This window comes from Ambystoma mexicanum, chromosome 14, assembly GCF_040938575.1.
Source record: "Ambystoma mexicanum isolate Mex_15411 chromosome 14, UKY_AmexF1_1, whole genome shotgun sequence".
In the NCBI taxonomy this organism is placed as follows: Eukaryota; Metazoa; Chordata; class Amphibia; order Caudata; family Ambystomatidae; genus Ambystoma; species Ambystoma mexicanum.
In genome coordinates this window covers 431,546,640-431,571,910 of record NC_090940.1, presented here as the reverse complement: position 1 = coordinate 431,571,910, position 25,271 = coordinate 431,546,640, and the positions used below count along the sequence as shown (strand labels likewise).

The 25,271-nt window shown below is 49.7% G+C and overlaps 1 protein-coding gene across 3 annotated transcripts in view; it reads right to left on the bottom strand.

Moving 5' to 3' along the window:
• Positions 1 to 10,227: 10,227 nt before the first annotated feature.
• The window catches only part of VSX2 (visual system homeobox 2), a 305,895-nt gene continuing 290,851 nt past the window's right edge, over positions 10,228 to 25,271 (bottom strand). The window contains exon 5 of one of the 3 annotated variants that reach the window (XM_069637612.1): positions 10,228 to 17,963. In XM_069637612.1, coding sequence (XP_069493713.1) covers positions 17,581 to 17,963 — 383 coding nt within the window. In that variant the 3' untranslated portion in view covers positions 10,228 to 17,580. The remainder of the gene's footprint in view (positions 17,964 to 25,271) is intronic. The other 2 variants (XM_069637613.1, XR_011283759.1) reach the window with 2 other exon arrangements.

Below are 25,271 nucleotides of genomic sequence, written 5' to 3'. Positions count from 1 at the left end.
CCAGGAGGGCAGCAAGGGGCTGAGGAATTATTACAATTAATTTAGGTGCAGGATGGCAGGAACGGGACCTGAGAAGAAGGGCTGGGTGGATGACCAGGCCTTGAGGGAGGCGCTGGATATTATCAGCATGGCAACCAAAGCCCAGCTTGAAGGGGCAGTGGGGGAAGTTACAGGGAAAAACGGGGCCGGAGAGGGTAGGTCCCAGCGCAGAGCAGCAGCGGATGGGGCCCTCGCCACAGTGGTGGCCTGTAGCCCGGCAGCAGGTGGGGGGGAGGGGCCAGAAGGAGCAGGAGGGAGGTACCTAGGACAGCGTCCAGGGGTGGGGGGAGGTAGGTGGGGGTTGGGCAGTGGGTTGGGAGCTAAAGATTCAGTGGAGGCCTCTAGTGGAGTGGGGCCAGTAGTGGGCACAGAGCAGGTTAGGGGGAGGCTAAGGGCATCCCGGAGCAGAGAGGGCCGGCGGTGCATAGGGGCACAGGGGGGAATACCTGCAAAAGAGTGCAGGTGGGAGGAGGAGAAAACGTTCCTCGTCAAGTAGTGAAGACAGGGGAAGGTGTGGAACGACCTACCCCCTAGGAGGACTTCAGACAGAGGGTATGGTACGACCCCAGTGGTTCCTGAGGGGGCGGTGGGAGAGGGCTTGACAATGGCCCCTCCTGGGGAATGCAGAGAGCAGACTAGAGGGTGCAGCACGGCCCCTAGCACAGAGGAGCGGAGGGGGGAGGAGAGAACCCCTTGCCCAAGAAGAAAGGAGCAGGCGGGGGTCGGCACGGCCCCGGCAAGAAGTCGTCAAAGGAGCGGACGCCCCAGGCTCACCTGAAGAGGAGCTGCCCGGCCCGATGAAAGGTAGGAGGAGGATGTTGGACAATGGGAGGAGGTAGAGGAAAATGCGTCACGGGGGAGGGAAAGGGTGAGAAAGGGTTTAAGGTTTAATAGGGAAGGTCAGGGGGAGTGGGGCAGAGAGGCAAGAGGATGGCGGGGGAATTGGTTAGGGGAGTCTGCTGATGTTTTTTGTCCCCGCAGCAGTGGCCTGGTGAGGAAAGAGATGATGAGTATTCCTGTGGAGGCCAAGATGCCATGGCTAGGTGACGGTGGGGCAGAAAGAGGTGAGCGGGAGTGGTCAGCCGCTTGGTACAGGTCGGACACAAAAGGGGGGACATGCAGGGAGGGAGCTGGGGCATGGGGGAGGGGTGTGGAAATGGGGGTGCGGGCCACGGGGGCCTTGGAGAGGGAGAAGAGTGTATCCTCGGTGGAAGTGCAAACTGACAACGTGGGGGAGCCCATGGCACCAGAGGCTGTACAGGTTCCTAAGTAGAAGGTTGCAGAAGGTACTGGGAAGGACAAAAAGATGCCTTATATGGGTATTACTAAGCCATTGGGCGCGCATTTGATGGGAACAACAAAAGAAAAGATATGGGCAGGGGAATTTATGGACGTCTTTAAACTCTTGCATAGGGAGGTGAGAGCGAAAGACGGGTCTAAGGAGGAAGAGAGGGAGTTGGCTACAAGACCAAAGGTTCCGGTCATGATTGACAATTGGACGCCGGCTTTTATTATCTATGCAAGTGTTTACTGTGAGAAGTTTCCAGAGCGGTGTGTAGCACTTTTGAAATACATGAATGTTATACGAAAGGCATTTACGGGTTTTGGGGGTTTCACGTGGGTAAGATATGACTAAGAGTTCAGGGTGAGGGTGTCGGATGATAGTCAGGCGTTGGGGGGAGAGATTGACATGGATCTCTGGCTGCAGTGGATGGTGCCTACACGGCCAGCACCAACACTGCATACAGCGAGTGGGATACCCGTGCCTTACCGGCCCTTTCATGGTCACCCTGCCCTGGAGGGGGTGGGGAGAGAAGGCAGGGGTCAGCTCTCAGCAGCGTGTTGGGCTTTCTATAAATAAGGGTGCACGAGGACGGTGGGCAAGTTCAAGCACGAGTGCAGCAGATGCGTGGGACGGCATCCGATTACGCACTGTTTTCAATCAGGGGACAGAGGGAGAGGGCAGAGAACAGGGCAAACAGTTGGGAGGGTAAGGCCCATACTCCAGTTAGAGTTGTGGGATGGAGAATTGGCTCAGTTTGCCCAGACGGGGAGGGGGCCACATATTTTGGGGAAGGTTTTCACAAGTGTTTTATGAGAGTTAACAAGGTCCAAGAGTGGGGGGGGTGAATGCATTTCAAACGCCGAAATTATGTGGGTAAAGTGTGGCCTAGGGGCTGGACATTTTTATGTGCATGGGGGGCACTTTAGCTGTTGGAGTAGTGGGTACTTACAGTTTCGGTATAAGAGGGTGCATTAGTTGGATGATTTCCTGTGGGGCGAGCAGAGAACAAGAATGGCAGAGTTCATGAAGGTCTCGTCAGAAATTAATGCGGGAATGGGGAGTGCCATGGGTGATAGGTTATAATTGAAGAGCTGGTGGGGGTGTTTACTTTTCTAGGGAGGGAGATGGATATGATGGCCGGGTCCTCACGCTTACCACATGACAAAGTGAGCAGGCTTGTAGGGTTGCTTGATGAGGTGATAGCGGCCGGGATATAATACTGTAGAGACATACAAAGGTAAAGGGGTATCTCATTTCGAGTGTCTGGTAGTGGCCCTGGTTCGCAATCTGGTGGAAACATGGCGCAGGATATGGTAGGAGCCAAGCAACCATATCACAAGGTGAGGGTGGCAGGAGTGGCCATGGAGAATTGCAAGCTGGGCTAGGAGTCTTGGAAGTATGCACTGAAGGCAAAAAGGGGATATATCAGAGTTTGTGTGCTCGGGTGTAGGAGCAGAGGAAGAGCGGCACACAAAGGGAGGATTGTGCAGAGTTGCTACGTGAAGTGGCTGGTTATGTGGATTGGACTGCATGGACGGGGGTACACGTTTGGCCCCTGGTGCAGTGGGGAGGGACAGCAAGGAGAGGGAACTGCATGGACGGGGGTGCATTTTGGCCCCTGGTGCAGTGGGGTGTAACAGTGTTTAGAGGGAACTGCATGGACGGGGATGCATGGAGGGCCCCTGGTGCAGTGGGGGGAAACATGAGGATATGGACGTGAGGTGCTGGAGGATGGACAAAGAAGAGCAGGGGGGATCAGGATAGCAGGGGAAGGAGGTCTAAGGTGGGGAGATGGTCATTGATCAGAATTAGGTGGACAAAGGCCTGCAGATCGAAGACGGATCAGAAAGGAAAGGGCTGTTGGGTGCTTCGGGAGAGAGGTAGCAAGGAGTTGTGCTGCTCAAGTTCTGGCGGTCATGAAGAGGGCTTGGGCGGTGGTGGGGGAGACAGCAAAGGATTTAGAACTCATTCTTGTAGGATGGGGGGCGGCATAGGAAGGTAGCAGCATAGGGCTATCTGAGAAGGAGGTTAAAAGTTTGAGGCGCTGGAGGTAGGGAAAGTACATAGGTTACATCAGAGATTTTGGGAAAGGGGCAGGCTAGGAGCGTTGTCATACGCCGGGGGCAGGGTAGGGGGGGTTCGTAAGTGGCAGAATGAAACTCACAACAAATTTTTCTTTTGCAGATGTGGCACAGAGGAGTTCCGAGTTGCTGGACATATGGTTTTGTGGACATGCAATTGTAAAATGGGCAAAGAAAGAGGCTGGAAAAAGGATTTTTGAGACATAGTTGGGTTGCAGCTAGAACACTGCGCTAGTAAAATGGTCAGGGAGAGGGGGGCTTAAGTGGGAACAACTGTTGCCCATGTTAGCGGGATTGAGGGAGCGTCATGGGGTTCCGGAAGGAATAATAGTACACGTGGGAGAGAACGACTTAGTAAGAGATATAGGAGTTTCAGTGTTAAAGAAAATCAAATGGGACCGGAGCTGGTTAAAGGAGATATGGCCCAAGGTAAGCTTGTTTTGGACAAAGTTATTGCAGAGAAGAGTTTGGAGGGGAGCGGTTAATGAAGGGGCAGTGGAAAGGACAATGAAGAAAATTAGCAGGGAGATGAAGTTTTGGTGTGCGTGGGGGTGGAATTACTGGATCACAGGGAAATAATATATGAGGATTTCTCAGTACTTCGGGAGGACGGAGTGCACCCATCGTAGATGGAAACAGCTATTACTTATTGGGTGTCACGTTGACAGTGCAAGACATGATAAAAAGTTGGAAGTAGAGGGAAACCTAGGTTAGGTGTGGGGCAGAAAGAACAACTCAGGGGAGGGTTTTTCTGGTGGCGGGGACAGGGCCCTTTGGAGGAGGGGGGAGCACAATGGGGTACTAGCACGGTAAAGGAAGGGGGTGGTGCTGTTTGCACTCACGGGCTACCCCGGGGGTACAAAGAGGGGGAACTGGTATTGAAGAAGGAGGTACATGGCCTCGGGGAGAAGATGGGAGAAAGCAGGAATAAAGGTTGAGAGGATTTCAAGGAGACGGAAGGGAGCAAGGGATAGGAAGGGAGGAACTCAAAAAGATTTGATTATTTAATTGTGGGGAAATTAAATTATTTATTTCATTGTTTTGTTGATTTGTTAGAAAGCGGTTATGTTAATGTGTAAGGCCAGGGACCAGGTTAGCGTTTCTTTGTGAGCTTTGGCCTGTCACATTAAAGCAACCTTTTTCCACTTTAAAGCAAGTCTGGGTAATTGTGTGCAGTAAGCCCAAAGGACACCAGTCATGGACAAAGAGAGAGGACAGGACACTACATCTCCCCCTTGCATAAATGAATACAGACAACTATTACCCCATCTCTTCAAACCATCTAGATGGCCTCTTGATCACCCGCTGAGAAGGGTTCCTTAGAGGGATGGAGGTGTTTCCATCACTGTCACTGCTGTCCTCAGTATCAATATCACCATCCATTTAGTCATAGCTGTCATCCATAGAGTCTGACTGATCTGATTCATCATCTGTCACCATCAGATCAGTTGAAACATTCTTAAAAAATAATGAGTTTCTGGTGATAGTACAGCCTTGATGTTCTGCTGAAATCATGTATCCCTTAACACTCGTACCTGTCAGTGTAGTGGGACTGAACGCAGGCATCTCCTTTTGTGACTAGGTTTGGCATACAATCACAATTACCAATCTGAAAATCCACCTCCTTGGCCCCTTGCCGGTGGTCTGAGTACATCTTCATCTTTGATTTATTTACCTCATCCGATTGTCTTGCTCGCTGTATTACTTCTTCACTTGGTGAACCACTAGACACCTGCAGCAGCTGGGTATGAACTTCTCTAATAAACATGAGTTTTGACTGGCATACCCCTGTGCTGCTGTGCTGAGTGTTTCGATAATCTCTGAGCAAAGGGCTGATGGCACGCGTAAATGACCCTTTCGTGATATTGCATATTTGCAGGGTTCTTTTGACGTTGGCTATGAACCTCTCCACAGTGCCGTTGGCCTGAGGCCACAGGGGTGTGAACTTTCTATGGTGAAACCCTAGATACTCAGGGAACATCTTGAAGTCATGTACACTAAATGGAGAGCCATTGTCTGATTTCACCACCTTTAAAATTCCATAGTCCGCAAACATTTGTCCAGGGCCGGGACGATCAACAGAGCTCTCGTAGATTAAACCAACTGCGCTTCTGTGTATCGTAACATTTCGTCAATTGCCACTAATACGCATTTGCCGTTTGGACATGGCCCAAACTGATCAACGGCCACTTCTTCCCATGCACTGGAAGGCATGGACTTCATCTTCATTGGTTCAGGGAATGTCCAGGGTGCAACTGCCTTGCAGATGACACAGTTCCCGAGAGCTGCTTCTGTCTTGAAGAACCACCCCATTTCATATAGCAGTCTCTTAGTTGACACTATGGCCCGATGTCTGACATGTACAATTTCGATGACCTTTTCTTGAAGTGTGGACGATATCACTATTCTGTTTTCCTTCACAAGAAGATGATATTGAAAGTTCATCTTTCAGAGTGCGAATGTCTGTAGTGTCTTCTGCTCTTCTGTTGTTGCATCTTTGAGGTCATTTAAACAGTGCCACCTTCCAGACAGCACTCTTGTTTTTATTTCTGACAGAAGCTCATCCTTGTTTGGTTCCATCACAAGTAGTGACATGTCGAGAGGGTGTTATGTACTATGTAGTTGATATATTGGTCCTGCCGTGGTGAGGAGGAGCCTGGACAGAAAGTCGGCCGGGTTCTTCTTGTTTCCCGGTTTATGTACTATGTTAAATTTGTATTCTTATAAGCGTAGTCCCCAACGTGCAATTCCTGGAGGCATCTTGGCTTTAGGTTTTACATAGATAGCCATGAGGGCTTGATGGTCGGTGACAATCGTGAATCGCTTCTCATACAGGAACAGATGATAAGCTTTCCTTCTCTGGCTGAGAGTATGCGCATTCTGTGGTTGACACACTCTGACTTGCATAGGATACTATCCAATGTGGAGAGGGGGATCCGTGTTCAAATTGAGCCAGAAGGGCCAGCAGCACCACCAAACTGGTGTCTATAGTGAGCTTCGGTTCCAGGTCGGGTCAAAGTAGGCCATGCATGCTGCTCACGAAATGTGATCATTTATTTCCCTGAACCCCTCCTCACAGTCTTGCGACCACTGAAATTTGTGTCCAACCCCGGTGAGTAGACTTAGCAGTGTACTGATAGATGCAAAGTCTTGGATGTACCTGGTACAGTAGCTGGACATCCCCAGGAAAGATTGTACAGTGGACGTGGATGTTGGGACTGGTGTGGAGACTAGGGCATGTACTGTTTCTGGATTGGGCTGAAGGCACCTTGGTGACTCCTCAAGGTATCAGACCATGTGGCGTGTTGAACTCCGTTTGTATTCTTCTGTCTCCAAAGTTCTTCAGGATTCTTGACATCGCCCTACTGATTTTCAGGCCTCTGTGGAGATGCTTGACCTCTCTGGTGAACTTCTTTGTCTCTGGACCAGTGACCTTTTCCTGTCCTGTCGCGACAGTACTGAGTTTCTCCATTATCTCCTCATCTCGATTGCTGCCTTGGTTTGAAATGTCTACACATTGATTGGAAATGGTTGTCTCCCCCACACGCATTGCACGTGTGTCCAATGGCTGGGCAAGTCCCCTCGTGGGGATATTTGTATTCAGCCCTGCAGCACTTTCCTTGGGGAGCATTTATGTGCTTATCTGCTGAATTGAATTGACTTGACAGACATTTGCGATATCTTGATCTTGTCCATTGCTTCAGCTTGTATGTCAATGGACAGTGCCGTGTGGGCCAGCATTAGGATTTTCTCCAGTGATCTGTTTTTTTGTAGTAGTTTTTTGCGATTATTTGTAAGCTGACTGTTTCTTCAGTGGAGTAGTTGTCAAGTGACAATATTTTATCCTCTTACGTAGTCTTACGTAGTCGCATGACAAATGCAACCAGAGATTCAAGTTTTGTTTGGGCGGTGGTATGAAAGATATGGCTTACATCATCAATGTTCCAGTGGGGGGCAAAATGTGCATTTAAACAGTCAACAAGGCATTTGAACGTGTTTGTGGCCTCCTCTGACACTCATACACAACGTCTCTAGATGTGGGTCCAGTGAAGTGCATTAGAATGACTCTCATGCCTCTGTCTTCCTTTACTCCCATTGCATCCAGGTATACATCGAATGGTGGTATTGCTTGCAGATGTAAGGTTTCAAGGGCGGGGTCACTTCTGTTTGATTGTGGAGGAGAAAAGCGCAAATCCGTGGCCACTGATGTGTCCCCATTCGACATTGTAATTATTGAGATATATATATATATATATATATATATATATATATATATATATATATATATATATATGTACATATATATATATATATATATATATATATATATATATATATATATATATATATATATATATAGTGACTTGGACACCCACCTTGATGAACTGCGACCTTGTATACTCAAGGTTTTCCCCCCATGGTGCAACGTGGCGTGAGTTTTAATTTCTTGTGTCTCAATTTGTCAGCCTCCTCATGTTGTTGGGGGCGCATGTGCTAGGAAGGTTTGTCTGACTCTATCCCGGCTGGTGACCGCAGGACATGTGGATGATTAGAGCCATTGATGCGAGATGTCCGCTACGCTCGGTCGGTTTGATCCGACCGTGGAAGCTTGCCGGGGAATCCCCATGCGCGTGAAACTGGATGGTGCACTTCACGACTGCAGGCAGGCGCTGGCACGGACCAGGAATGACAGAGGGAGCACAGCAGTTCATTCCACTCGTTGCCAGTGTTGTATCCATGTTTAGATAACACAGCGGTTCCATTCTATAAACAATAAGGACACCACACAAAGTACACTGTTGCACGTCTTCTTTGTTCGATTGCTCGCTCTTCTCCTACTTCCCCCTTACTGTTCCCACCTCCTATTGTCCATAACACGCTTACCTCCGACACCAATCATGGACAAAGAGAGAGGACAGAATGAAGCTGCAAACATTGTTAACAATTTCTTTTTTAACAAGATTGAAGAAATGTGTTCCAATAGTGTGGTCAGTGAAGTGAACCAACTTTTGCCCACAGAGATACCAGTGAACCCTCCAGCTTTTTCTTTCCAGCTCTAGCCCATCTCGGAAGAGGAAGTTTGCATTGATGGGTTACCAGCTGTGTTTACGCAGACGAATGCTGCCATCTTTGCTAATCCCATTACGTTGTGGATAAATGTAACGCTTTCATAAGGTATAGTGCCTCTTTAATGTAAACCGGCAATTGTGACTCCACTATTAAAAAAACGTCTCTGTATCCCACTAATGTGAACAACTACTGCCCATTTGCTGCATTAACCTGGATGTCCAAATTATTGGAAAAGGAAGTAGCAGTACAACTATCTGAGTTTGTGCAATCTTATGGACAACTGGATATTTTTCAATCCGGCTTTCTGCCTAATCATGCAACAGAGACAGCTCTTTCGACAGTTTGGGATGATATTCTAGAAAACGCAGACAATGGAAGCATGTCATCCTTAATTATTTTGGACCTGTATGCGGCTTGGACCACAACATTCTTCTAAAACGCCTCAAATCTTTGACCAACCTGTCAAAAAACTCTGCCTGGTTTGAATCTTTTTTGACCAATAGATTGCAAAAAGTTCAATTAGGTCATTACTGTTCCTATAATCTAGCAATTTCTTGTGGTGTCCCTCGGGGGTCACCACTATATCCTCATCAATTCAATAAATATATCTAACCTTTGATTTTGCTATTCAAAAAACATCAAGTTTGCATCACTCCTATACAGACAATACGCACATTTACTTTAAGATTACAAATACTTCTGAAAGTTGGGACAATTTGACCGCAGTAATCACTTAACATCTGCACCTCGAAGCAGCTTCCCACATGGTGCGCATTATAAACACAGTCTCACATCAAATCAAAAATCAAACAATAAAACAACCTGTAATTAGCAGAGAGCAAGGATAAAGTTACAACATTAAAGCAAACAGAAAAGTACTCATGTGGCGAAACTGGAAAGGGTGCAAGAATCATGAGTCCGGCAGAGACAGTCACAAAGAGAGTCACAAAACAGAAAGTGGTTTGAGAAGAATCTCACGAGTGCAAGGTGAAAAAAAACATAGAATGATGTGATAGAGTCACGAATTATGCTTACAATAGTTTGGGAATAGCATACTAGGGAGGGTTTCTCTCAATGAGCTTTCACCTACTGTATGTAAGGACTGTGACGAGGAAGGGAAATGAGGCGGTAATGCCTGGGTTACTTAATGGTAATCTTTATTAAGCCCTACTCGTCTTCATCATTGCCTTAATGCCCTTCTCTGCCTTCCTGTCAAGGAATAAGATTGGCCCATGAAGCTTTTCAATGTAAGAGGAGTGTGGATGAGGGAACCCTTTTATAGGTCCGCCATTGGGAAGAGGAGTGAACAAGGAAAACACAGAAGGGGAAATGTAAACAGAGTTTCTGTTGAGCAATGGACTGATTGATCCCAGCTCCCTCCATGTCCATTTCTCCTCCAGTGCTTTGTCCTGCAGACGCTCTTCTAAGCAGTATGCTGCAGTACTCGCTCGCTCTCTTTCGCTCTCACTCTCCCATTTCTAGCTCTCTGTGTGCTCTCTTTGTACCTCTGCCTCTCTCACGCTTTGTCTTTGTCTCTTCCTATGTGAAGAGTCGTGTTGTCAGGTGCAAGTTTGCTAGTGCCACCCCAGCCATTGCTGACAGGTGCATGATCAGAAGAAAAATACCTCGAAGGGGCCCGGGCTGTGATTTTTGTAAAAGTATCTATTAAAAAAACAAGAATAACGACTTATTTAATTGTTCTCACATTACAAGCTGGTTCTTAATTCTATTTAAAATGTTCATTTCTAATGATCGCTTGCAGTATATATTTTAATCATAATAAGAACATTACACGTGTCTCAGTGTGCAAAGCACATTATCAAAACATGGAATTTCCACATACATTATTCTCTGATAGACGGTTATCATTACAAGATGGACAGTTTGGTGCCTCCCTGAAACTTGACGAGAATGATCTTCTGTTCCGGAAGAACCTCAAAACCTTTCTCTTTGCGTCTGCTTTTTCTCCTCCTTTCCCTTGCTAACTTCCTGGCTAATACTGATCTCGGGCCCAGGTCCCCTCCCCCGCCAGTTGCACTCCTGCACTGCCTTCCTGGCAACCCCCGCACTTGGGGACTGTTTTCTGTATCCCTACAGTCCCACTACCAGCACTTGACATCTGACGTCTGCGTTTACCCTTGCACTTGCCACCTGCTGGCCGTACTTTTACTTATTGTTTATTCATTTTCTTATCCCATGTACTGCATTGTCCTCTGCCCCTTCCCCCCTGCACTTCTCCTCCTTCACCTTCCCATGCACTTGCACAATCTGCATGACACCTGGACTAGTAGGATTGTTGTCTGTCTTCCCTCTGTTCCCCCTCCCTTGCCTCGTCGCGCCTTGAAACAGTTGTGTATAGGTGTGTTATAAATGCCATATCATATCATCATATCATATCACTACTATTGTACTCTTTCGAATTACCACATAAGAAAAGGAAAGGGGGCAAAAAAACACCAGTAAGGGATCCATCCTGCTTTGCATAAAATCAAAGAGCATTTTGGGAACATAGGAATGAGTATAGATCTTTATATTTGGCAAATATGTCTGCGATAAAAGTATTGCGTACTTGGATCACTAAGGATGTAGTGCATAGTGGGCTTGCTTCTCATTTCATTTTTTCACAATAATCACCCTAACTTTATAATGTTTGTAACACTGAACCATATAAACCAATTTGGCCAGCTTTACTCCTTGGATGTGAGGATACAATGCTGCAAAATCAGTTACAGCGTCCTACCTTTTACCTGTTCAGAATTTTAGCCAGGTCTACGATGGCTGTGCAAATGCTCAGTTTCAAAGCACAGACACCTTAAGAGCATTACATATATAGGACAGTGCCCAAAGGCCATTTTACACAGCTGAGTGTAATGTTTAACAATGGGGCTGTGGGAACGAGACACATACTGGAGCAGGCTGACAGAAGAGTAAAGTTGAGAGATTGGGTTATGAAGCGCATGTATGGGTCAAAGCAATTGTAGGGTAGACAGCCAACCAATCCTCTTCATTTTTTTTTTAGATATTTGCACAGAGAGTGCCAGAGAAATCACAGGGTCCTATGCAATACATGTCCGGACAGATTCAGAGTCTACCAATGTCTTTGCTAACGTTATTTATTTACAGTTTGTACAAAAGGGACACGATTAACAACTCACAACAATATAGCAACAAAAGGAGCTTCAACAACCTTACAAAGAGTATAGATAGAGCCTCCAGTAAAACCCGGAATGTAAAGATGGCAGCAAACATATAGGAACCCCAAAATAGAGGACTTCTCTAGGCAAACTGTGCGTGTGAGGACAATGGCTGAGGCACAGAGGGGTTCACAGAGGTACAATAGCTGAAATGTAGTTACTACCCTAAGAATCAGGAGGGAGGGATGGGGGGTTTGACTGTGTGAGAGGCTTGGGAGAAGTGTATGTGGGTGGGCTGGAGGGGTCATCATTCTGTGAGAGGGCCTATCCATGTGCAGGTGAGTCACTTGTGTGTGGAATGGGCATCTATGTAAGGAAACAAAACTAAAGATTTTTGAGAGGATAGCTCAGGGAAACGTGCTCGCCTTGGAAGCAAAACGACACGGAGCACCACAGGTTCGATCCCCGATCATATCATATGCGAGTTGGCATCATCTTTGTATAAGAGGGTCTCCCATCAATATGAGGGAGGCTTCCTCTGTGTGTGCAGGAAGGGTTTTGTGGGTGAAGGAAGACATGTGTGTCTGTGATAAGTCTTGCTTGGGGGACGTGTGTGTTGGGGAACAATTTCTGTGAGGGACGTGTCAGGTGTAAATGATTCAATCTTCGTGGGGTGAGGGCACCATTATGCATAAGGCCCAGTCTGTGTGCCTTAAGGAAGACATCTGCGCGTAGGGGGCATCAGAGGGGGCAATAAGTATGAACGTAGTGCTAAGTGCACAGGATTGCTGATTAGTATGCAAGGGAAGCTATGCGTGAAAGGAAGGGGGTGGGCATGTGTATGAGTTCAAGGAAGCTGCTGCCAGATACTGGATCAGTGCTGCTGGGGCAGTCTGGGTCTGTGCTGCTGGATACTGGATCTGTGTTGCCGGGGGCAGTCTGGATCTGTGCTGCCGGGGCAGTCTGGATCTGTGCTGCCGGGGCAGTCTGGGTCTGTGCTGCTGGGGCAGTCTGGATCTGTGCTGCCAGGGCAGTTTGGATCTGTGCTGCCGGGGCAGTCTGGGTCTGTGCTGCTGGGGCAGACTGGATTTGTGCTGCTGGGGCAGTCTGGGTCTGTGCTGCCGGGGCAGTCTGTGTCTGTGCTGCCGGGGCAGTCTGGCTCTGTGTTGCCGGGGCAGTCTGGATTTGTGCTGCCAGGGCAGTCTGGGTCTGTGCTGCTGCGGCAGTCTGGGTCTGTGCTGCCGGGGCAGTCTGGGTCTGTGCTGCTGCGGCAGTCTGGGTCTGTGCTGCCGGGGCAGTCTGGATTTGTGCTGCCGGGGCAGTCTGGGTCTGTGCTGCTGGGGCAGACTGGATTTGTGCTGCTGGGGCAGTCTGGGTCTGTGCTGCCGGGGCAGTCTGTGTCTGTACTGCCGGGGCAGTCTGGATCTGTGCTGCCGGGGCAGTCTGGATTTGTGCTGTCAGGGCAGTCTGGGTCTGTGCTGCTGGATACTGGATCTGTGCTGCCGGGGCAGTCTGGATCTGTGCTGCCGGGACAGTGGATCAGTGGGCTTGGAAGGCCCCCTCCTGAATAATCTACTGCGCCTATTCGCGTCCCTCACTACTCTATTCCAGTTGAGATCACAGGCTGTGCACCAGGTGCACGGCAGGAGATGACTTCACAGAGGCTATTGGAGCCTGTGGATGGAGGCACTGGCTCTGGTTTCTTACCTCCCACCCTTCCTAACCTCCACTGGGCATCACCAGTGAAGGGAAGCATCCTCTAACTGCTCCCAAGTGCCAGAGACTCAGCCACATCCAAGTACGGGGAAGTAGCCCCCTCCCCCCCGCAACCCACTCCACCCCTCCGCTTGGGCAGAAGACTGCCGCTTGCAAAACGAGATTTGCTTGATGTTCGGATGCAGTGGTGAGCCGCTCAACATATGGCTTTTAGAGGTCACCTTCCCGTCACGTGATACTTACTGGCAGGTAAAACGGTGTGGCAATATTAGGAGGCAGTGATGGGACAATGGCCCTGGTGGACATGTGTCCTGTGAGAACAATACGCTTAAGGAAAAGTGAGAATATTCCTTTGCTGTGGGAGGCGCCTAGTCCTGGTCCTTTCTTGCTGGATGTTGGCGTGACGGATTTAGGGACATTGCATGGAGGTTCCTCAGGAATTTCATTATTGACTCATAATGGCTACAGTGCTCTCTCGGTCATTCCTAAGTAGGATCCGCAGACTGGAGAGATTTTGAACCTAATCAGAGACATTTCATCATTTTTTTCATACTTTTACTACATAATATCTTAAGGCAGAATCCCGAACTACCAGTGTAAATGCCCCAGAATATAACCATTATGGCAAATGAAGTGGCACAGACATTATTTTAAATTGCCCTACTCAAAACACACATCACAAAAAACTCCTTAGGTTGAAACTGCTAAAATCAAAAAAATGAAATGGCAAGTGCATGAAAACTGTGCAGATATGCTTCACAGGAGAGCCCACGAACACTGAAAAGCAAAATGGTGTCATTAATGAAATATGTTAGAGGTTCTTTACAGTGAATGCATTTGCCCTTATTGAAACAAGTCTTTGGGCACCATCAAGATACGTGTATGTACATAATATACTGTCCCATCAAAAGAAGCGCCTTCGGAAGTGAATTGACATCTTATTTTCGGTGCCAGTGTTTCATCGTGTAGCAGCACCTTCCAAATATGGCCGACTCCGTTGCTGTCACGTGTATCTGCATTGGATTTTATTGTTGCCTGCCTTCCGAGTGTGCACAGAAATAGACATCAATGTGTGTGTGTTGGGAGGCTTGGTAGTGAGAGAACGGGCCCCCTCTGTGAGCTGGAGGGGGCACCTGCATGTGGGGCCAGAAATCACTGTGTACGAGTAGCTGTGTGTGCATGTGTTTATGTGAGTGTATTGCGGGGCTTGTTATTGGCGAATGGCCACCATCTGTGAGCTGGATGGGGTGCCTGCATGTGGGTCCAGGCATCAATGTGTACGATTAGCGTGTGCATGTGTTTGTGGGTGGGCGTGTGTGTTGGGGGGCCTTGTTAGTGAAAGAATGGCACCATCAGTGAGCTCGAGAGGGCACCTGTATGTGGGGCTGGTCATTAATGTGCAAGGGCAGCTGTGTGTGCATGTGTTTGCGTGCGTGTGGGTGTGTGTGTGGAGGTGTTAGTGAAATAATGGGCACACTCTTTCAGCTGAACGGGGACTCTGTATGTAGGGCCAGGCATCAGTGTGTATGAGTGGCTGAGTGTGCATGTGTGTGTGGTTGAGTAGCTGTGTGTATGTCGCTCGGCATGTTTGAGAAAAAATGGGCACGACTTGTGAGCTGGACGTGGCACCTTTATGTGGGACTAGGCATTCATGTGTACGAGTACCTGTGTGTGCATGTGTTTGTGCGAGTGTGTTGTGGGGCTTGTTAGTGAAAGAATGGCACCATCAGTGAGCAGGAGCGGACACCTGCAGGTGGGGCCAGAAATCACTGTGTACGAGTAGCTGTGTGTGCATGTGTTTGCATATTGTGTGGAGGTGTTAGTGAAAGAATGGGGCCCTCTTTGAGCTGGATGTGGGGCCAGGCATCAGTGTGTATGAGTGGCTGAGTGTGCATGTGTGTGGGGGAGGTTGAGTAGGTGTGTGTATGTCGCTCGGCATGTTTGGGAAAAAATTGGCACAACTTGTGAGCTGGTCGGGGCACCTTTATGTGGGACTAGGCATTTATGTGTATTAGTACCTGTGTGCGCATGTGTTTGTGTGAGTGTGTTGCGGGCTTGTTAGTGAAAGACTGGCCATCTGTGAGCTGGGCGGGGACTGTATGTGGGGCCAGGCATCAGTGTGTACGATTAGCGTGTGCATGTGTTTGTGGGTGGCAAGGTTGTGTGTCTGGGGGGAGGTCGGGGGTTGTTGGTGAAAGAATGGCACCATCAGTGAGAAGGAGGGGGCACCTGTATGTGGAGCCGGTCATTAATGTGCCTGTGTAGCTGTGTGTGCATGTGTTTGCGTGTGGGTGTGTGTGGAGGTGTTAGTGAAAGAATGGGACCCTCTTTGAGCTGGATGTGGGGCCAGGCATCAGTGTGTATGAGTGGCTGAGTGTGCATGTGTTTGTGAGTGGGTCTGTTTGTGTATGGGGTGGCATGATAGGGAAGGAATGGGCACCATCTGTGAGCATAAGGGGGCAAATGTTTTGGGGCCGGGCATTAAAGTGCATGTGTTTGCGGGTGGGCGAGTCTGTGTGCGTGTGTGTGTCGTGGGGCTTGTCAGGGAAAGTATGGGGATAGTCTGTGAGCTGGAGGGGGCACCTATATGTGGGGCCAGGCATCAATGTGTACGAGTAGCTCTGTGTGCACATGTTTGTGGGTGGGCGAGTGTGTGAGAGGAGAGATGGGGGGTTTGTTAGTGAAAGGATATCACCATCGGTGAGCTGGAGGGGACACCTGTATGTGGGGCCGGGCATTCATGTGTACGAGAAGCTGGGTGTGCACATGTTTGTGGGTGTGGGGGTGGATGGGGGTTGTAAGTGAAAGGATGTCACCATCATTGAGCTGGAGGGGGCACCTATATGTGGGGCCGGGTATCAATGTGTACGAGCAGTTGTGTATGCATATGGGTGTGAGTGGCAGAGTGTGTGTGTGTGGGTGGGGGGGGGTGCCAGGTTCCAGGTGCTGAGCCATTACCAATACATGGATACATGGACATGAGTTCCTATGGTTGTCCATACGCTAACGTCGTTGTTTATTACACTGCAGAGATGTAACAGAAATATGCTTTTTGTGTTGCCCAAATTCTCTTAAAAAATAATCAGGCTCGTTTTTGAGGGTGGCTATTTACAGCCATTGAGAAACTCTGGGTTAATCAGTGAAACTCGGGAGGCAAGTCCCACCAATGCCGCCTGGGGGCAAAGGGGAGACATTGAATATATGGCTACTTTAACGTGGAATTCTTGACAGATGCTGCACAGCTGCAGATCGCGGCGATAGGCTGAAGCCTTTGGTATTGTAGCAATGTATACACCGTGGCTGTGTATTTAAAAGTGATTGTTCCTAGAGTATAGAGGAATGGTTCGTTTTTACACTGGCATCGATGTATGCTGGCGGGTGTTAAAGGGCACCGTGGCACCCCAGAATGTCTGCAGTTGTCTATGTTCGGGCCCAGGAACTGAAGGCCCCGAAGGGGTCTGTAGCAACCCTGGGTACCAGGGGCATTGGTTCGTCTTTGTTGATCCTTCCCAAAGAATGTTGTCCCACTGCCCTGGGGACACTGCATTGATCGGCAGCCTTCGCCACTGCCCCTCTGCCATAGAGCTCACACAGGTAGTGCCACAGCACGGCTCTTTGGGGGGAAAGGAATCGTCTGCTCTCATGTGGAGCCGGCAGCCATGGAACACCCAGGGAACAGAAATAGATGCTGAAAGTGTGGCAGGAGGTCTGACGTCAGCTGCAGGACTGATACCAAGAAGAGGCCCAATGTCACCAGGCTCGGGGGAGCTCAGCGCAAGGACCTGGCGGAGCAGGGCGGCGAGCATCTGAATTCCCCTCCCTGGAAGCCTGCTGCCTGCACAGTGAAAGAGGGTCCTGCCTACCTGTTCCTTGGATAAGTGCTTGGCAGAGAAGTGCAATCTTCTCCTCTCTGGAAGTACTTCTTCCTGCTCTGTATTGCCTTGCAGATAGAAGCTCGAGGTCACACCCCTAGCTTTCAGGAGGGGAGAGACACCCCCGCTTTGGGAGGAGAGCCCAGGGGGTCTGTGTTACACTTATAAGGTGTAGTCTCGCCCTTTGGAGGGGTACAGGTGTGAAAGTGGTCCTTGGTAAAGGTGTGGTTGGTGCAGTGCCCCACACGTTGTAGAAGGTCTTAGTTGGACCTCTTGTGTACCTCATACCCAAACACCCAATAGGATGGAGCACCCCGGATAGTCCCTGGGAGGGAGTTCCCCACATTCCCATCCTTCATTCAGTCTATGGCATCTGCTCTCCATCACTGCATCATCTTGTCCTCCTCGTGCAATGAGTGTGAGTTCTCAAGACGCCTCTCGCACTTCTCCTCGTCGTCCAGCTCTAGTTGCCTGCTGGCCACGTCACTGGATACCGTCCCCAGCACTTTGGCGCTGTGCTCCTGTGCCTTGGCCCGCAGTGCTGCAATGCTGTGCTCCCGCATCTCCTCCTTGGAAATGGGAGTGGTGGTGTCCGGCGTCCTCTCCTCCGCCTCCTCTCTGCTGGCTTTGGTGAGGGATGGGTGCTCTGTTTCGGGCTTTCTTCCCGTCTCGACTGCGGCCTCCAGAGACTTTTTGTGCATCCCTGAAAAGAATTGTTGGTATTCTGGTTTAGAAAAGCGCCTGGTCATTGGAAAGCCATCCTGAACTGAAAATAGCAAAGATAAAGAGAGGCCGGAATTAAGGGAGAGCAGAAACATTCACACAGCAGACAGAGTGAGTCCACATATACCAACAAGGGGGAGCGGAGAGGCAGATCTTCGAAGGCGCATGAGAGAGGAGGGGGAAGCAAAGACACAGAGAGGGCATCAGGTATAGAGCAGAGGTCAGAACTTGTGACACAGAGATATAAGAAGACAGGTAGAAGGAGAGGGCTAGAGAACGAGAGATAGATGCACGCAGTGGTGAAAGGAATGGACATATCAGGAGGGGAGAAGAGAGCGGCAGAAGGCTAGAGGCAGGCGAGTAAGATATACCAAGGATTACCCCTAATTCCAGGAAGAGCATGGCGGGTAGGTGCCACTTCCTCTCTTGAGTCCATACGGAGCCAGACAAGGTAGATTAGAGAGCGCCAGAAGGCTAGAGGCAGGCAAGTAAGCAATACCAAGGATTACCCCTAATTCCAGGAAGAGCAGGGCGGGTAGGCGCCACTTCCTCTCTTGAGTCCATATGGAGCCAGGCAAGGTAGATTAGAGAGCGCCAGAAGGCTAGAGGTAGGCAAGTAAGCAATACCAAGGATTACCCCTAATTCCAGGAAGAGCAGGGCGGGTAGGCGCCACTTCCTCTCTTGAGTCCATATGGAGCCAGGCAAGGTAGATTATAGAGCGCCAAAAGGCTAGAGGCAAGCAAGTAAGATATAGCAAGGATTACCCCTAATTCCAGGAAGAGCAGGACGGGTAGATGCCACTTCCTCTCTTGTGTCCATATGGAGCCAGGCAAGGTAGATTAGAAAGTGCCAGTTGGCTAGAGGCAGGTGAGTAAACTATACCAAGGATTACCCCTAATTCCAGGAAGAGCAGGGCGGGTAGGCGCCACTTCCTCTCTTGAGTCCATATGGAGCCAGGCAAGGTAAATTAGAGAGTGCCAGAAGGCTAGAGGCAGGCAAGTAAACTATACCAAGGATTACCCCTAATTCCAGGAATAGGACGGCGGGTAGGCGCCACTTTTTCTCTTGAGTCCATATGGAGCCAGACAAGGTAGATTAGAGAGCGCCAGAAGGCTAGAGGCAGGCAAGTAAGCTATACCAAGGATTACCCCTAATTCCAGGAAGAGCAGGGCGGGTAGGCGCCACTTCCTCTCTTGAGTCCATAGGGAGCCAGGCAAGGTAAATTAGAGAGCGCCAGAAGGCTAGAGGCAGGCGAGTAAGCTATACCAAGGATTACCCTTAATTCAAGGAAGAGCACAGTGGATAGGCGCCACTTCCTCTCTTAAATCCATATGGAGCTAGGCAAGGTAGATTAGAGAGCGCCAGAAGGCTAGAGGCAGGCGAGTAAACTATACCAAGGATTACCCCTAATTCCAGGAAGAGCAGGGCGTGTAGGCAGCACTTCCTCTCTTGGGTCCATATGGAGCCAGGCAAGGTAGATTAGAGAGCTACACATGTCTAGAGGGAGGCGAGTAAACTATGCCAAGGATTACCCCTAATTCCAGGAAGGGCAGGGCGGGTAGGCACCACTTCCTCTCTTGTGTCCATATGGACCCAGGCAAGGTAGATTAGAGAGCGCCAGAAGGCTAGAGGCAGGCAAGTAAACTATACCAAGGGTTACCCCTAATTCAAGGAAGAGCAGGGCAGGTAGGCACCACTTCCTCTCTTGAGTCCATATGGAGCCAGGCAAGGTAGATTAGAGAGCTTCAGAAGTCTAGAGGGAGGCGAGTAAACTATACCAAGGATTACCCCTAATTCCAGGAAGGGCAGGGCGGGTAGGCGCCACTTCCTCTCTTGAGTCCATATGGAGCCAGGCAAGGTAGATTAGAGAGCTTCAGAAGTCTAGAGGGAGGCGAGTAAACTATACCAAGGATTACCCCTAATTCCAGGAAGGGCAGGGCGGGTAGGCGCCACTTCCCCTCTTGAGTCCATATGGAGCCAGGCAAGGTAGATTAGAGAGCGCCAGAAGGCTAGAGGCAGGCAAGTAAACTATACCAAGGGTTAGCCCTAATTCAAGGAAGAGAAGGGCAGGTAGGCACCACTTCCTCTCTTGAGTCCATATGGAGCCAGGCAAGGTAGATTAGAGAGCGCCAGAAGGCTAGAGGCAGGCAAGTAAACTATACCAAGGATTACCCCTAATTCCAGGAAGAGCAGGGCGGGTAGGTGCCACTTGCTCTCTTGAGTCCATATGGAGCCAGGCAAGGTAGATTAGAGAGTGCCAGTTGGCTAGAGGCAGGTGAGTAAACTATACCAAGGATTACCCCTAATTCCAGGAAGAGCAGGGCGGGTAGGCGCCACTTCCTCTCTTGAGCCCATATGGAGCCAGGCAAGGTAAATTAGAGAGCGCCAGAAGGCTAGAGGCAGGCGAGTAAACTATACCAAGGATTACCCCTAATTCCAGGAAGAGCAGGGCGGGTAGGCGCCACTTCCTCTCTTGAGTCCATATGGAGCCAGGCAAGGTAGATTAGAGAGCGCCAGAAGGCTAGAGGCAGGCGAGTAAACTATACCAAGGATTACCCCTAATTCCAGGAAGAGCAGGGCGGGTAGGCGCCACTTCCTCTCTTGAGTCCATATGGAGCCTGGCAAGATAGATTAGAGAGCGGCAAAAGGCTAGAGGCAAGCAAGTAAGCTATAGCAAGGATTACCCCTAATTCCAGGAAGAGCAGGGCAGGTAGGCACCACTTCCTCTCTTAAATCCATATGGAGCCAGGCAAGGTAGATTAGAGAGCTTCAGAAGTCTAGAGGCAGGCGAGTAAACTATACCAAGGATTACCCCTAATTCCAGGAAGAGCAGGGCGGGAAGGCACCACTTCCTCTCTTGAGTCCATATGGAGCCGGGCAAGGTAGATTAGAGAGCTACACACGTCTAGAGGGAGGCGAGTCAACTATACCAAGGATTACCCCTAATTCCAGGAAGGGCAGGGCGGGTAGGCGCCACTTCCTCTCTTGAGTCCATATGGAGCCAGGCAAGGTAGATTAGAGAGCGCCAGAAGGCTAGAGGCAGGCGAGTAAACTATATCAAAGATTACTCCTAATTCAAGGAAGAGCAGGGCGGGTAGGCACCACTTCCTCTCTTGAGCCCATATGGAGCCGGGCAAGGTAGATTAGAGAGCGCCAGAAGGCTATAGGCAGGCAAGTAAACTATACCAAGGATTACCCCTAATTCCAGGAATAGTAGGGCGGGTAGGCGCCACTTTTTCTCTTGAGTCCATATGGAGCCAGGCAAGGTAGATTAGAGAGCGCCAGAAGGCTAGAGGCAGGCAAGTAAGCTATACCAAGGATTACCTGTAATTCCAGGAAGAGCAGCGCGGGTAGGCACCACTTCCTCTCTTGAGTCCATATGGAGCCAGGCAAGATAGATTAGAGAGCTCCAGAAGGCTAGAGGCAAGCAAGTAAGCTATACCAAGGATTACCCCTAATTCCAGGAAGAGCAGGGTGGGTAGGCGCCACTTCCTCTCTTGAGTCCATATGGAGCCAGGCAAGGTAAATTAGAGAGCGCAGAAAGGCTAGAGGCAGGCGAGTAAGCTATACCAAGGATTACCCCTAATTCAAGGAAGAGCACGGCGAATAGGCGCCACTTCCTCTCTTGAGTCCATATGGAGCCAGACAAGGCAGATTAGAGAGCGCCAGAAGGCTAGAGGCAGGTGAGTAAACTATACCAAGGATTACCCCTAATTCCAGGAAGAGCAGGGCGGGTAGGCGCCACTTCCTCTCTTGAGTCCATATGGAGCCAGGCAAGGTAGATTAGAGAGCGCCAAAAGGCTAGAGGCAAGCAAGTAAGCTATAGCAAGGATTACCCCTAATTCCAGGAAGAGCAGGCCGGGTAGGTGCCACTTCCTCTCTTGAGTCCATAATGAGCCAGGCAAGGTAGATTAGAGGGCGCCAAAAGGCTAGAGGCAGGCGAATAAGCAATACCAAGGATTACCCCTAATTCCAGGAAGAGCAGGGCGGGTAGGTGCCACTTCCTCTCTTGAGTCCATATGGAGCCAGGCAAGGTAGATTAGAGAGCTCCACAAGTCTAGAGGGAGGCGAGTAAACTATACCAAGGATTAACCCTAATTCCAGGAAGAGCATGACGGGTAGGCACCACTTCCTCTCTTGAGTCCATATGGAGCCAGGCAAGGTAGATTAGAGAGCGCCAGAAGGCTAGAGGAAGGCAAGTAAACTATACCAAGGATTACTCCTAATTCAAGGAAGAGCAGGGCGGGTAGGTGCCACTTCCTCCCTTGAGTCCATGTGGAGCCAGGCAAGGTAGATTAGTGAGCACCACAAGTCTAGAGGGAGGCGAGTAAACTATACCAAGGATTAACCCTAATTCCAGGAAGAGCATGACGGGTAGGCACCACTTCCTCTCTTGAGTCCATATGGAGCCAGGTAAGGTAGATTAGAAAGCGCCAGAAGGCTAGAGGCAGGAAAGTAAACTATACCAAGGATTACCCCTAATTCCAGGATTACCCCTAATTCCAGGAAGAGCAGGGCGGGTAGGAGCCACTTCCTCTCTTGAGTCCATATGGAGCCAGGCAAGGTAGATTAGAGAGCTACACAAGTCTAGAGGGAGGCGAGTAAACTATAGCAAGGATTACCCCTAATTCCAGGAAGAGCAGGGCGGGTAGGTGCCACTTCCTCTCTTGAGTCCATAATGAGCCAGGCAAGGTAGATTAGACGGCGCCAAAAGGCTAGAGGCAGGCGAGTAAGCAATACCAAGGATTACCCCTAATTCCAGGAAGAGCAGGGCGGGTAGGCGCCACTTCCTCTCTTGAGTCCATATGGAGCCAGGCAAGGTAGATTAGAGAGCGCCAAAAGGCTAGAAGCAAGCAAGTAAGCTATAGCAAGGATTACCCCTAATTCCAGGAAGAGCAGGGCGGGTAGGCGCCACTTCCTCTCTTGAGTCCATAATGAGCCAGGCAAGGTAGATTAGAGGGCGCCAAAAGGCTAGAGGCAGGCGAATAAGCAATACCAAGGATTACCCCTAATTCCAGGAAGAGCAGGGCGGGTAGGTGCCACTTCCTCTCTTGAGTCCATATGGAGCCAGGCAAGGTAGATTAGAGAGCTCCACAAGTCTAGAGGGAGGCGAGTAAACTATACCAAGGATTAACCCTAATTCCAGGAAGAGCATGACGGGTAGGCACCACTTCCTCACTTGAGTCCATATGGAGCCAGGCAAGGTAGATTAGAGAGCGCCAGAAGGCTAGAGGAAGGCAAGTAAACTATACCAAGGATTACTCCTAATTCAAGGAAGAGCAGGGCGGGTAGGTGCCACTTCCTCCCTTGAGTCCATGTGGAGCCAGGCAAGGTAGATTAGTGAGCACCACAAGTCTAGAGGGAGGCGAGTAAACTATACCAAGGATTAACCCTAATTCCAGGAAGAGCATGACGGGTAGGCACCACTTCCTCTCTTGAGTCCATATGGAGCCAGGTAAGGTAGATTAGAAAGCGCCAGAAGGCTAGAGGCAGGCAAGTAAACTATACCAAGGATTACCCCTAATTCCAGGATTACCCCTAATTCCAGGAAGAGCAGGGCGGGTAGGAGCCACTTCCTCTCTTGAGTCCATATGGAGCCAGGCAAGGTAGATTAGAGAGCTACACAAGTCTAGAGGGAGGCGAGTAAACTATAGCAAGGATTACCCCTAATTCCAGGAAGAGCAGGGCGGGTAGGTGCCACTTCCTCTCTTGAGTCCATAATGAGCCAGGCAAGGTAGATTAGACGGCGCCAAAAGGCTAGAGGCAGGCGAGTAAGCAATACCAAGGATTACCCCTAATTCCAGGAAGAGCAGGGCGGGTAGGCGCCACTTCCTCTCTTGAGTCCATATGGAGCCAGGCAAGGTAGATTAGGGAGCGCCAAAAGGCTAGAAGCAAGCAAGTAAGCTATAGCAAGGATTACCCCTAATTCCAGGAAGAGCAGGGCGGGTAGGCGCCACTTCCTCTCTTGAGTCCATATGGAACCAGGCAAGGTAGATTAGAGAGCGCCAGAAGGCTAGAGGAAGGCGAGTTAACTATATCAAGGATTACTCCTAATTCAAGGAAGAGCAGGGCGGGTAGGCGCCACTTCCTCTCTTGAGTCCATATGGAACCAGGCAAGGTAGATTAGAGAGCGCCAGAAGGCTAGAGGAAGGCGAGTAAACTATATCAAGGATTACTCCTAATTCAAGGAAGAGCAGGGCGGGTAGGCGCCACTTCCTCTCTTGAGTCCATATGGAGCCATGCAAGGTAGATTAGAGAGCGCCAAAAGGCTAGAGGCAGGCGAGTAAGCTATAGCAAGGATTACCCCTAATTCCAGGAAGAGCGAGGAGGGTAGGTGCCACTTCCTCTCTTGAGTCCATATGGAGCCAGGCAAGGTAGATTAGAGGGCGCCAGAAGGCTAGAGGCAAGCGAGTAAGCTATAGCAAGGATTACCCCTAATTCCAGGAAGAGCGAGGCGGGTAGGTGCCACTTCCTCTCTTGTGTCCATATGGAACCAGGCAAGGTAGATTAGAGGGCGCCAAAAGGCTAGAGGCAGGCGAGTAAGCAATACCAAGGATTACCCCTAATTCCAGGAAGAGCAGGGCGGGTAGGCGCCACTTCCTCTCTTGAGTCCATATGGAGCCAGGCAAGGTAGATTAGAGAGCGCCAAAAGGCTAGAGGCAAGCAAGTAAGCGATAGCAAGGATTACCCTTAATTCCAGGAAGAGCAGGGCGGGTAGGCGCCACTTCCTCTCTTGAGTCCATATGGAACCAGGCAAGGTAGATTAGAGAGCGCCAGAAGGCTAGAGGCAGGCGAGTAAACTATATCAAGGATTACTCCTAATTCAAGGAAGAGCAGGGCAGGTAGGCGCCACTTCCTCTCTTGAGTCCATATGGAGCCAGGCAAGGTAGATTAGGAAGCATGGCTCAAATTAAACTCCAGGCAATGGCATTTGTGAATCAAGTCTTTCATCCAGTATCCTATACATTGGGACCCCGGTCTCAGACTATAGTAAAGTGTGAGAAACCCCCCTTAACAGGCAAGAACTCTAACTGTATTTTGAGGGATGACTTCCATTTGCATTTCTTATTGCATTGTGCGCCGTTTATTTGCATTATTACCTTTCTGAAATAGCGAGATCCACAATACAGCTATGGTGATTTACCTATTGGGAAAACCCTGAGAAATGGGAAGTGAAGGCCACATTGGGTAGATCAGTAGCAATACAGTCACAACTGGAGCACTGACAGATGCACAATGATCTACAAGGGGAGAGGAGAGCAACGTGCAGCCCACCCGGGAGCAGGTGGGGTACTGCTGGCCCTCCTACTCAAAAGAATCCTGCGCTTGGGTATTGTAGGAGCATGCACG